This window comes from Dermacentor albipictus, chromosome 7, assembly GCF_038994185.2.
Source record: "Dermacentor albipictus isolate Rhodes 1998 colony chromosome 7, USDA_Dalb.pri_finalv2, whole genome shotgun sequence".
Lineage (NCBI taxonomy): Eukaryota > Metazoa > Arthropoda > Arachnida > Ixodida > Ixodidae > Dermacentor > Dermacentor albipictus.
In genome coordinates, this window is record NC_091827.1 from 123,970,123 (window position 1) to 123,983,266 (window position 13,144).

General features: G+C 44.6%; 1 protein-coding gene across 5 annotated transcripts in view; it reads left to right on the plus strand.

Annotated features, from left to right (window-relative positions):
• The window catches only part of LOC139048145 (coiled-coil domain-containing protein 9-like), a 126,956-nt gene that overhangs the window by 31,517 nt on the left and 82,295 nt on the right, over positions 1-13,144 (plus strand). For all 5 annotated transcript variants that reach the window (XM_070522668.1, XM_070522667.1, XM_070522666.1 and 2 more), the window contains 2 exons: positions 8,682-8,783; positions 12,186-12,224. In XM_070522668.1, coding sequence (XP_070378769.1) covers positions 8,682-8,783; positions 12,186-12,224 — 141 coding nt within the window. The remainder of the gene's footprint in view (positions 1-8,681; positions 8,784-12,185; positions 12,225-13,144) is intronic.

Consider the following 13,144-nt stretch of genomic DNA (forward strand, 5'->3'; position numbering starts at 1 on the left):
AAGAGTTGCTACGCCTTTGTGGAACTCAGTATCGCCATTCCACGCCTTACGATCCGCAAACCAATGGTCTAACCGAGCGCACGAACTGTAGCCTTGTCAACATGCTTTCAATGTATGTCTCAGCAGATCATAAGATCTGGGATGCCGTATTACCGTTCATCACGTATGCCTTCAACGCTGCCAATCATGAAGTCACAGGACACACACCTTTCTTCTCTACGCTCGCCATCCTCAAAGTTTTCCCGACACCATACTTCCTTTTTCACCTAATGACGATGCTTCTGTCGCGCAGATATTGTGCCGTGCTGAAGAAGCACGTCAACATGCCAGGCTCAGAACGTGTTCGCATGTTTATGCTAAGGCTCGCTGTGACGCACAACATCTGCCCATCAGATTTGTCACTGGTGACTTTGTGTGGCTGAGGACACTGGTTCGGAAAAGGGAACTTTGCCAAAAGCTTCTCTTCTAGTATTCAGGCCCGTTCGTCATTGTCAAATGCTTGAGTGAAGCAACCTGTGTCATTGCTAAAGTGATGGTTGATAACCACTGTTCACGCAAGACGCAAGTTGTGCATGTTGCACAATAGAAACCGTACCATCAATGCTCACTCCAACTCGCTCGGTGAGCTTCGTCTGCCCCAGAGGAAAATGTAACGCTGCACTGGAGGAGCGTGGAAGAGGAAGAAGCGGCGTGAGGGTTTTGGGTGATCGGCTGTTTCGGACCGTCCCATGTCTTCTCTACCCCTTTCTCTGTAAATAAATCCATTCTACATCTGTAACAGTGTTATATTACAAATAATGCACTGGGCAGTTATAACAGTGAGTGTGTGGTATTGTAATAGAGTGGAAGTATCTGGCCCAGATATATGTACACACATAAAGGTGCAGTGGCAGAATCACAAGGTGTTACACTAGCAGATTAATTAAATGACCCGGCATGCCTCCTTCATTGCTTCTTCACACAGGGTCGTCTTTCTCAAATAGCTCTAAAAACTGACCCTCAGAGGGCTGGAGCACCATCTTTGCAGTTGCTAGAATGTAACGAAGTGGCCAAACAGTATGGTTATAGATATACAACTTGGGTGGACATTGGTTCTTAACTGTGAAGACGATGGCGTAGTTTCAACAGAGGTGATTTCAATTCAGTGTGTCTACCAACCGGGAAAACTGGGAATTCTCAGGGATTTCGAATAGTCTGGAAAAACTAGAGGAAAACTCGGGGAATTTGGGCTTCAATCAGGAAAAATTAGCTGTCATTTTATTGAAAGGGAACGAAAGTCGCCCTACTGCTGGCTTGAGTAAAAGAGAGGAATCTTAACGAATTGTCTTTGACGCTGTGTCGTCGGCTGGAGGAGTTGCCAGTGTACAGTCAGCGACTGATTTTCCGGACGCCTGATTTTAGGGAAACACCTGATAATGTAGACGGCTTCGCAGCACCACCACGTGCGCCCCAATGGCTTTCTGCAATGGTCAGGCAGCGCAGCTAACGGCTCAGCCGTCAGCACCACCGTGTCAGTTGCATGAAACACTGAGGCAGCCACTGCTACGAAGGTATGCTTTTACGGCACTTTAAGACGTCAGATTCACGACTACAACCATGTATATCGCGTGAAAGAAGTAAACACCACGAACATCACCACGAGGTGCTTAAATTAGATTATGATGTTTTAGGTGCCAAAAGCACGATCTCATTAGGAGGCACGCTATGGTGGGGGACTCCAGAATAATTTGGACCACCTGGGGTTCTTTTACATAGACCTAAGCCTAATTACACAGGTGTTTTGGTATTTCGACCCCATCGAAATTCGGTCACCATGGCCAGGATTTGATCCCGCGACCTCCATGCTTAGCAGCCCAACACCATCGCCACTAAGCATTCACCGGAGGTCGCCAAGTATTTGTCACACCAAAGCAAGCATGCTTACGACGACGAACTCAAAGTGAGTTAACAAATCCTCATTTTGCGCCACTTAAGTGAGCAAATACGGCTGTGGATGTCTTTCAACTGTCATTTCTCGCTTCATTACTCGGAGCATGCCTTGCATCTCACTATTGTAGAGGTTTTGGTGAATTGGCAGGTAGGTGCTTTTTTCTCCATAGACAAAGTGCCTCGAGCGTAATCTGGTATTGTAGTTCGGGCTCGAATGTGAGAGGGAATTGCCGCTGAAGCATCATAGAGAGCAATCAGCTGAGACTAAACAACGTTAAGACTGAACAAATATGCGCTAGCATGCGCGAGAGAAATGTTAATTTTCGAATACTCGACATGTGCTGCGGTGTACTCCAACTATCTGTTGTTCTAAGCTTGAGAAAACATCGGCACGAATGAGCTCGGTTCCAGCATTCGCGTCTTGATATTGGCGCTGGAAGAAGCACAGTGTGTACAAAACTCCATCTAGATTTGACACGTAACAACCATTGCACATTCGTTTTGGAGCAAGACGAGCTAAACAACTATCTAAACTGATTTACACCAGCGGGAATCAGTTCGCGGGCTTTTATGCAGTTGACACTTTATTGTGTGTTTTAAGGAATGCCGCTGGTTCTTTATTTGTTTTCTTGTTTTTGCATTTATGTATTAGTTTGTTTAACAGAAATTAGCTAAACCGACACGAACCGCGACGATCCACTTCAGCCGCCGGAAATGCTTCATGTGGTTTTGAAGGGAAGCGGTACAATTTGATGCCGACGTCCCCCTTCGCGGTTGTGACAATCCTTAAGACAGCAGTATCTGCGCTTGTTCTTTCTGTTCACTCTTCTCATGAAGGAGCTGCCAAGAGGCCGCGGTTAATTCATCGGAAAATTCGAAAAGCAGTCTTTCAGGTGGGCCTGAGCACACGACGGACAATGGTGTAATGACGGCGAGGGCCTCCAGTGACTCTAAGGCAAACTTCATCGCAGGGTGCCCATAGAGTCAATGTATAAGAACGTCTGTAATTTCAGACGCAAGAACCCTTCGCTGTCCGATTTACCGGACTTTTTGCCGCGACCGCAGGTCCGAAACGGCATTAACTAAAGCCAACACCGCCGTTTTGATTTTCTCGCCGCCTCGAACCAGCGCTCTTGCACCCAGATCCGCTGGAAGCCGTAGCCACCAATGCGAGGCTTAGCTGCTTCGACGTTTGCTATTAAGGTTTTTGCGGTTTCGTGCCGTGTTTTCCTTGAAAGAATTCGCTGCTCTCAGTAATGGCACCGACTCCGCCTGTGTAATCCTCATGATTGGCTTCGAAGCTTAGAAAGCATGGTACATTGCATAATGCCGGTTCCCGAACGGCAGCTTCGCCTCCGCACAGCGATGTTACGCGGTGAAGCGTATGTGAAGTATTGCGGTGAAGCTTAACAAGCGTGGGAAGGGGCAATTGTCATGGGACACAGTATGTATTCCACAACCATACACGCGTACACTCACCGTCTCCTGTCATAGTACGAGCACTGATATGCCTAATATGTGTACTGGCAGGCCTTCAGAGCTTTTTTGGACGTGCCTGTGACGATTTGAGCCATTAAGAGCAGTGAAAGACATGCATCAATTTTTTTCGGACAGCCCGGTTTGATTTTTCGGATGTTTTCATTGCACCTAGGGAGTCCGAAGAATTGGACGTTGACTGTAAAACTGACCAAGAGGATGCTTCAAATGGTTCGTGGGGAAAACGCGCGGCGAAATGAGGACAAGAACAGAAGTGGCTGTCGCATTGAGAAATGATCGGGAAAGGAACTGTGTCACCTCTTTTTTGAAGGCGCTTGAGCTCAAAAAGCAAAAAGCTGGCTGACGCAAAGATGCAGGTGACCCTCATCCAAACCAACATAAACTCTTGAAAGCAGTGAAGCACGAAACAGAGACATTGTGCGTGAGCTGAGAGTATGTGAGAGTAGAGGTTGACTTTCCAGCTGTTGAGAAAATTTCACTTGTGACAAAGGTTGGGCCTAATACCAATGATCTTGCTATCACTTGCTAGAAATAGCTCAATTTCGAAAATATTTGCTTCTGTATGCATCTCTTTTTATTCGTATTTGAAAATGTTCGACTTGATTTGCAATGTCCTTTACCATTTTTCTTGTTCGAAGATACTTGCTTTGCATTTTACTATCCCCCTCCATTCTGTTTTCTAATTTGAATCAAATAAACACTGCTCTTTACTTTTCAAGCTGAATTAAGTTTTTTTATTTTCTTAAAATGCGTACTTGAGAGTGACAGCATCTGGCAACGTGGTGTCAGCCTGTCTTGACATAAAATAAGTTCTGTGTCACTCAGGGAAAACCTGGAAAATTCAGGGAATTTGAAAATGTCAACTTGGTAGACACCCTGTTTTATAGTTTATGCCATTTAGTCTTTGCAATACCTGGTAGGGCCTCACGTAATGTTAAGGCAGTTTTTCAGACAGGCCAACATGGTGACTTGGAGACCACAGAATGGGAGCTTTGGGAGAGAACTGAAGGTCTTGGTGGCAACTGTTCTAGCAGGTCTTTTTGACACCTGAGGTGCTGTAAGACGATTGTGGGTAATCTGACGAGCCCTATGAGCCCGAACAACAGCATCCCTGATGTATTATATTTTATCTAGTAGTTAGCTGCCAAATGCAGAGTGGAATGCCGACCAAACAAAAGGTTAAAGGGAAAGAAACTGGCGGACTCACGAGGTGAATAATTATGCGCAAAGGTCACGTAGGGCAATGCGCTGTCCTTACTCTGGTGGTCAGCTGAAACGTACATAGACAACAAGGCAACATCTCTGCAAGGGTGCAATTCAGTTACTCGGTCAGTCTGTTTGAGTACGATAGGCTGTTGTGAGCTTGTATTTGGTCGAGCAGAAATGAAGTAATCTTTCGACAACTTGTGATAGGAAATAGCAACATGATTAGTCAGCAGCTGCTGGGACACGCCACGGTGAAGGATCACCATGGTGCATTGACAACTTGGGAGACTATAGCCACATTGCTGACAAATACTGCCATCAAGTTATCGCTCATTGGTGGGTTAGTATGTGTTGTTGTTCATTGCCACTGATTGCACTAGTAGCCCTCTAAATGAAAAAAACACGACCAAAATATTTTTGCCATTTCTGCTGGATCTAGTCAAGGATCTGAATCATGTCTCTGTGTGCCACATTCATTGAGTAATAAGTAGGAACATGTGAATACCAGATGGTACATATTAAATCGAATATTGAATTGAATCAGTAAAGAAAGGCCGAATATCGAATATCAGAAAATTTTTCAAAAATTTTAACGCTTACAAATTTTAGACAATAACTTATGGTGCTGCACATGCATGGGAATGTCCAGCGTTGCATAACAAGAACCTAGCAAGCTATCAGTAACATAGATACATAGAAATCAAGATAAACAATACGGCCTACTCTTATTAAAGGGAATAATGAATTAGTATGCCAGCACTGATTACAGCTCAGTTGGAGTATAAGAAGCTCTGGGAAATATTTTTTTTATCAATAGAATTTCTGTTGAATAAAATTAAGTGCTTTTTTCCTCTGAAACTAATGAACTAGTGACATTCTGAATACCAATGTGGTTCTCAGTTTAATAGTGTACCTGTTTTGTGGGAGTCTTTTATTTATTGCATAGAAAATTTTGCTTTCCTGTTCTCCTAAATGCAGAAGGGCTATCCCAGCTTTATGGCAGGTGGGTTATCGTAAAGCCAATCTGAGCAATGTACGATAGGACTGCGCATCATGCGACTCGGATCACTGCTCCGCACACAGCCGGAGCCATCTGCGTCATTTCATGGTGAGGTTTGGCGTGATTTGCCACCTGTCAAGCATCCTGAAATCTGAAGGACCCGCTGCAGTTGCTTAGTGGCAATGGTGCTGGGCTGCTAAGCACGAGGTCGCGGGATCGAATCGTGGCCACAGTGGCTGCATTTTAATGGGGGCAAAATGCGAAAACACCCGTGTACTTGGAATTAGGTGCATGTTAAAGAACCCCAGCTGGTCCAAATTTCCGGAGTCCCCCACTATGGCATCCCTCATAATCAGATCATGGTTTTGGCACATAATACCCCCAGTACCCCCCCCCATGTGTGTGTATATATATATATATATATATATATATATATATATATATATATATATATATATATATATATATATATATATATATATATATATATATCTTGAACTCTGGAGGCTCTTGGCAAATTTGAGATGCTTGCTACCCCCGCCCTCCTCCATCCGCTGTCTCTCGCTTTCGCTTGCAAGGCCGTTTGTCAGCTTTCCAAGTGTCGCACGGCTGCTGCGCATAGATCTGTGTCGATTCGTTACCAAACCAAAACTATATTTAGTTGCCAATGCCTGATGAAGCAGCACCAATTAGGCTTAATGATTGAAACAGTGTGGCCGTGATGGGAATGCACCACTGATGTAGTTAACGGGCCTCACGCTGTCGTAGCCTGCTTGCCGTTAATATGTTCATACAGGTAGCTCATCAGTGATCAGTCCCAAGATCACACGTGCGGGTGAAATTGACGACTCTCAAAGTGGCGTGAAGAACGTCAGTGCCCATATATAATGCGATATGCGTGCCTATCGGCAGTTAATCGGCTAAATCGTCACGCATGCTTTCACACTTTACAAAATATGCTCTGCTTTTGTTGCCGTTTCCTCTGTACGCATCACGTTATAATTTCAATCAGTCCTGGCGACCTGGACGAACCTTGTCCTGACGATGGCAGACCAGCCAATGCAGTACTGTTCTGTGAATTGCAGGGTTTGGGCACTGTGGGTGGGATCCCTGCATCGGGCCGACGTTGGGGAGCGCTATGGGGCTCGAGAGCTGGTGTGGTGGCGCTGGAACAACCAGCACTGGCAGCAGCGGCCACGTGTGCAATTATGTCGTCACTTGCTGCATGCGTGCTCCCCGCTTCTGCCGTGCACAGCGCTGGTCTACTGGAGCATCGGCAAAGCGAAACCAGCAGCACATTTTGTTATGTGCATTTCACAGAATTGAAAATGCGGAACAGTGTTTGAAAAGAAGCAGCTTGCTCCAAAGCAATGATCTTTACACCAGCGGTCATGTTGTTAGTGAAGAAATTATGAGTGCAGTGGATCCCTCCAACGTTGGCAGATGTGTCGCACAAATGAAATGCGTTGACTACAACTTGCGGCTTCAGGCAAGCAAAACGATCATTATTTTGTTCCCTCTCTCTCATTCTTTCATATTTTGATGACCCAATTGTCTTCACACCCAAGGCACATTGTGAAGGCAAGCTGCACATTGTGAGGCTGGATGCTGACGATGGTGTAAATAGGCCTCGGTCCTGGCTGTGTTTGTCAAGAAGTCTGAGCTTATGCCCTGCATGGACCTCTCATGTGCCTGACTGTTACCATTGTCACGTCCAATGCTGGACCCGCCAATTTCCAACGATAGCAAAAAAAAAAGCACATCTTTGTTTACTTCGCCTGTCGCAAAGCCCGAATCCAGCGCTCCCGTCGTTCCTTCTCGTTAGACTTCCCAGGAAATCCTTAAAATTTTATCCTTGGGAGCTTACCAGTGGTGTTTGTGTAGCTGTTGTGGCAACCATGCATGCAACAGTACAGAGTTCCACTCTTTTTTGACAGTGATTCCGCGTCCTTCTTTCAAGGTGCCATGCTTTCGCCCGCACTTGCCGGCACTCTGCGTCGCAGGCGGCACCACTTGTTCTGCTGAAAGCTGCAGCGCACAAGCTCTGTTGGCCCGTTCATGGTGCCCCTTTTGCACCGAAAATGCAGTGCAACGCTTGCTTGGGGGGCAACAAGGTGCTCTGCAGCCCATGCAGAATGTGGCACTGTGCGGAACTCTACATTGAATATGTCAAATAGTCGAAAAATCCAGTTGTAGCTATTCGATTCACAAATAGAATTATTCCAAAAGTTCGTGATTTGATTCAGTGATATTCAATATTCGCATACCCCTAGTATTAAGCAGTGCTTGTTACATTATTGTGGTTGTGCTTATTTAGTTATTGTACTGGCATTTACAGAACAAACATCTTTGCATACTATGAAATATGCTTGGAAAGAAAGTTTACAACTGAATAAATGGAGCATTGGAAACTTGATTTTAGGAGTATGCTTTATACAGCAACAGTAGTTTAAATCTCAAAGCAAGGGCTGTGCTGTCCATTTCTCTGTTCCATTATCCTGTGCCATAATTCCTTGTGCCCTAGTCCATCAACCCTTAAATCAACATAGGACAGACACGTGACACTCAACATTGCAACGTTTTACAGTTGCAATGTTGCCACTACAGCAACATTTTACAGTTGAATTATACAACTCCTTCCATGCCGTGATGCCATGGCATGTGACCTTGTGCAGTCTTCAATTTGCAAATGATGCCAGAAAATATGCAGGAAATGAGAGCTGGCAAGACAGTTGCAAGGAGCTCATAACAAGTGAAAGTTTATTTCTTGAATACATAGAATAAATGCTTGTTCACAAACGATCAACTGGAACGTTTGTCATCATGCCATTGCTGTCATCTTGTTGTGATCATGACACTATCATCATCCTTGCCATTGTCATTGTACTGTTGTCATCTTTGCCGTGTTATAGCATACAGTGAGGCGAGCTCGTGCAGAATTGCAAATGTTTTGAACAAAATGGGTATGGTGAGGGAATAGCTGCTGTTGCAATAAATGTGTTCTGCAGGAATTGCAGAAGTGTGCTGATTTTACTGGTGGTCTGTGCAGGCAGATTCTTCAAGCTTAACACAGGAGAAGGCCGAAAAAAAGCCCCCAAAGCCCAGGGAGCCACGGGAGCTTCGTGTTCGACCGGTGCCACCACCTGTGGAGGTGAAAGCACACGTCTGCATACTTGCTCGCATATGAAATCACTGCTTTTCATCTTACACAGTCAAAGAAGTACTGATGTGATGTTTTCGACTTGTCAGTATTTTTTGCATTCGATGAGAATGCTGTAAACCTTAGCAAAAGAGAATGGACAGCTACCATAATGGTACTTGTTTTACAAACCAGTTTCAGTTTCAATGCCAGGAAGTAGATGGTTCATTATGCCAGAGTGCAGTGACTCACACCGTTCCTGCGTTTGCCACAACTGCCACGCACAAGTGCAGCCAGAAGAAACACACACACAGCACTTTTGCTAGTCTTCTTATGAGCCACACCTTGCCTTATTGATGATACCTAATGTTGGCAAATTTAGCTCGTCGTCATGACACCACAACAATGTCAATGATACCAGGTTCACCATTTCGAGACAACTTTATACTCTGTTTCATGGCAGGTAATGCTACGAAGGCTGGAGTGACTTCTATCACTGTTCACATCTGTGATGAAAAAGCAGCATGTCACACTTCTGCAATTCGAAGTAAAATAAAATTTCATACTTCTGCGCCACAAAACATTGCGTATTTATTACATTAAAGGTGTCATAGATTTAAACCTATTTACCACCACACGAGCGTCGTAACATGTTCTGGCGAGCGGCAGCCACAGCGCATAACTCGCACTGCCACCAAACAATAGTACATCGATTACTAAAGGGTGAAATATGCACAGGCAATATGTGATTTGAAGTAAATCTGCCTCCACAAGTAGTAGTTGAAATGTGCAAAGTAGTTATTTCATAGGAAACATTGCAGATGAAAAACTACTGTGTTCCAAAGCACTCGAAATGGTCACACTATACTTGCGTAGCTTTCGCAGCGTTGCCTGCTATGTATGAAATGCAGTACAGTATGAACTATGACCGCTTACGTTCCCTGAACTTCATGGTACTCGCTAAGTTTAAATCTTCTACACGTGAAAAGCGTATGGTAGGGCTTTTGCAACTTCGAGTATATGTGTCAGTAATTCTTCAAGCGCATTCCATGGACTCCTTTGAGCTAGCAGTTTGTACAACTGAAGGAAGGTGGCAGTAACACCAGGGCCCTCAATCCACCAGTGGCCTTGCGTGGCACCATGATGCATGGCTAGTGGCTCGTGGAATCTTGGGGTGGGGCTTTTTTTACCGAGCACATGTGGAACATTAAAAGAAAAACATGCACTGTGGCTGGTTGTGGGAGTATTCACAGGTTTTAGTGGCTATGGCGTTCTGTTGCTGACTGTGAGATTGTGGGTTCGATACCCAGCCACTGTGGCAGCATTCCGACGGAATGCAAAAACGCTCGTGATTTGTAAAGTTTCATACTAGAATTACTAGAAGGAACTCCGGCTGCAATCGTTCAGCTGCCATGGGAATGATGGTTAACGCATGGATTTGGCTGATCTTTGTGCTTGCAGCTTCAGATGCCCTTGTGGCTTTGCTTAGAATGCTTAATCTGCCTTTATGGGCCCAAATTTTAAAGCACTCCTGCTTTTCTAAACACGGAAGGAGAAAAAGATACTGCATATAGGTACTATCACTTTGAATTGTGAATTGTTGCATTTCTTAATGCAATAGTTTGTTGAAAACAATCTATTTGATAAGAGCCATTTGACACCATAGGGACAAAGTTCAGGCAAATCCATGTCCTGCTAGTAATCGTCATGCTGACTCAACTTGCACCATGCATGCAGCCACAGACACTGCTGCCAGAATTCCCTCTAGTAATTTTTTTAACTAACTTTGTGCCTAAATCTAGGTGTACATTAAAGAACCTTAGGTGCTCAAAATTAATCCGGAACCCTCCACTGTGTAATAGCATGCAGGTGACACACAGTGAAGTTCCAGGACGTTAAATACCATGTTTTTGTTTTCTTTAGTACACAGGTTCTTCAGGGCGCAGAACTTGCCCGTTAACAAAGTCTGTGGGTGTTTGTTTAATCGAGACTTCCCATGTGCTACAAGACTTTTTTACGAGTCTGATCTCTCAAATGCACAAGAACAAGCCCCTTAGACAACGCTAAATCACAAATAACCACTCAAATTATTCCCACGATGGGGGAAATGCTACCCATTGCCCTGGTTTAGTAAGCTCAAGGCAAAACGTGGCAGTTCGAGTAGTTGTTCAAAATTTCTTATTATATATATTTTTTTGTGATGCCCCTTTAATATCTTGGAAAATATTGCAAGGAAATGTGGAGGAGAAGTTGAGAAAATCACACTTTTTCTTGTGTGTGGTTGACAAAAATTGGGTTGAAAATTGGGCTCCCGGATGTGCTATCGCGCCACGAATGGCGGGATAGCACTTCTGTTTACGCAATGCTGCCATCTTGATGTTGTAAAAAAGGGAGGTACCAGAACTTCAGATAGCTGCAGCGCTGTATTTCACCGTACAAAAATAAAAGCAAAATATGTTAGCGAATAGAGGCAAAACTAGCGTTGCAATTCATTACTACTGCCACATGCACACGGGAGGTACTCCGGTTAGCCGGTGCAGATTTGAATCACCGGCGCATATTTTGACAGCGACATTTGCCAATTGCGGTATCACTGGTTTATGTTTCCTTCATTAAGCTGGCCAAACGTAAAACTGTTGAATGTATCTTTCAAAATATCAGAATGCTCGCATTAAAGGAAGAAAAGGGAAAGAGAAAAATGAATGTTGCGTGTAAATTCTTCCTGTGCCCCCCCCCCCCCCTCTCCTCTGCCCATTGACAAGCTACAAGATGCCCAGCCCTAAAATTTGAGGTAAATCCAGATCTCACTGCTGTGTTGATACAAAAGGGATGAGCAGCCTGATTGAAAGCCACTCTCAAGTTGCTTTCTTTGCGTTGTGCACACATTATTGATACATATGTTCACATAACACATTTATGGCACAGTTACAGGGGAAAAAATAGCAAGCGCCTGATACTGTAGACTTCTCCAGTGTGGAAGAATGGTTATAGGGGTACTACCGAAGTAGCACTATGCTAGTTTGGTCATGAAGCTAGTGCAGACACTAAAAGCCCATACTGTCATGTCCAATGTTTGGACAGCAGCACCACTACTGGCAGTAGTTAAAGGAAGGGAGGGTGCGTATGGCGTTTGGTGCGGTAGCTCACCTAACTGTCAAAGCACCACACACTTAATGTGGAAGACGTGGGTTCAACTCCCACCTGTAGCACTTTACCGTTCTGTCCACTTCCATTCGTTTTTAACTGATTATTTCTATACAGTATTTGAATTAAACATACTTCATAATTAATTACCCCTCTGCTTTGTCTTGCTTCATTGACTCTTTTGTTCATGTGCTTGTGACTCTTCTAATGTCTTCTTCAGGCCTATGGTATTCATGCTCTTTTACACACTCTTATATTTTTAAATTCCAGAGGGATGCTTTGGCCCACCGAATGCAAAGGCTCAGCACTGTAAGGATGTCTTTTTCTTATATATATATTTTAGCACTTCAGCAATACTTGAGTGAAGATGCAAAAATTGTTGTTTGCATGCAGTTGAACCCACTTATAACGATATTGGTTTTGACAATATGTCGGATATAACAATGAGCAGCTAATGCACTGTCAACTTCTGTATGTGTTCTAGATAAATAAACCGATTACTGCAATCGTCCCATGCCGCAATATCGGTTATAACAATTAAATCTGGATACTGGGTGCCTGTGCCAAAAGGAAAAATGGTGCAAAATCCCAGAAAAAGAAAAGGAATATGAGCCACCACATCCACCTGTTCACTGCAGGCGAGTGCAGTGTTCACTGCACTCGCCTTTGTGCCACACACAGCACACCTGTGTTGCCCTACGCATCACCGACTTCCTCGCACACCCCTCTCTCGTCTCTTCAACTCCTCCGATACCCGAGTCGATTGTGGCTACATTGGAGATGAGAAAGGAAAGCAGAAGAGAGGCACACCAGGCTGGCAATGCTTAGGGCGATGCAACAAATGCGTCCTGTATGGCGGTGCCCGGCATAAAGGTGAGTGTTGTGAGGGTGTGCGGGCACATAAGTGGGTGTGGCGGCTTGCATTCTTTTATTTTTTATTTTCCTCAATTTCACATTCCTTTTCATTTTGGCATAGACACCGAGTAGCCAGATTTAATTATTATATTCACTCTTGCTTGAGGGGACCCGTTCGACACCCCGTCTCCAGTTCACGTGCTACTTGGGCCATTCACCTGTGTGATCACTGGGGACTTGCCATTCCAACGTTATTTTGGATAGTGTGCATTACCTGTGGCCACTGGTGCCACGACATGACATGGAGCCTGCGGCTTGTGCGTGTGGCTCACATTAAGCCACATTCCATGCATACGAAGTGCCCTAGGACGAAG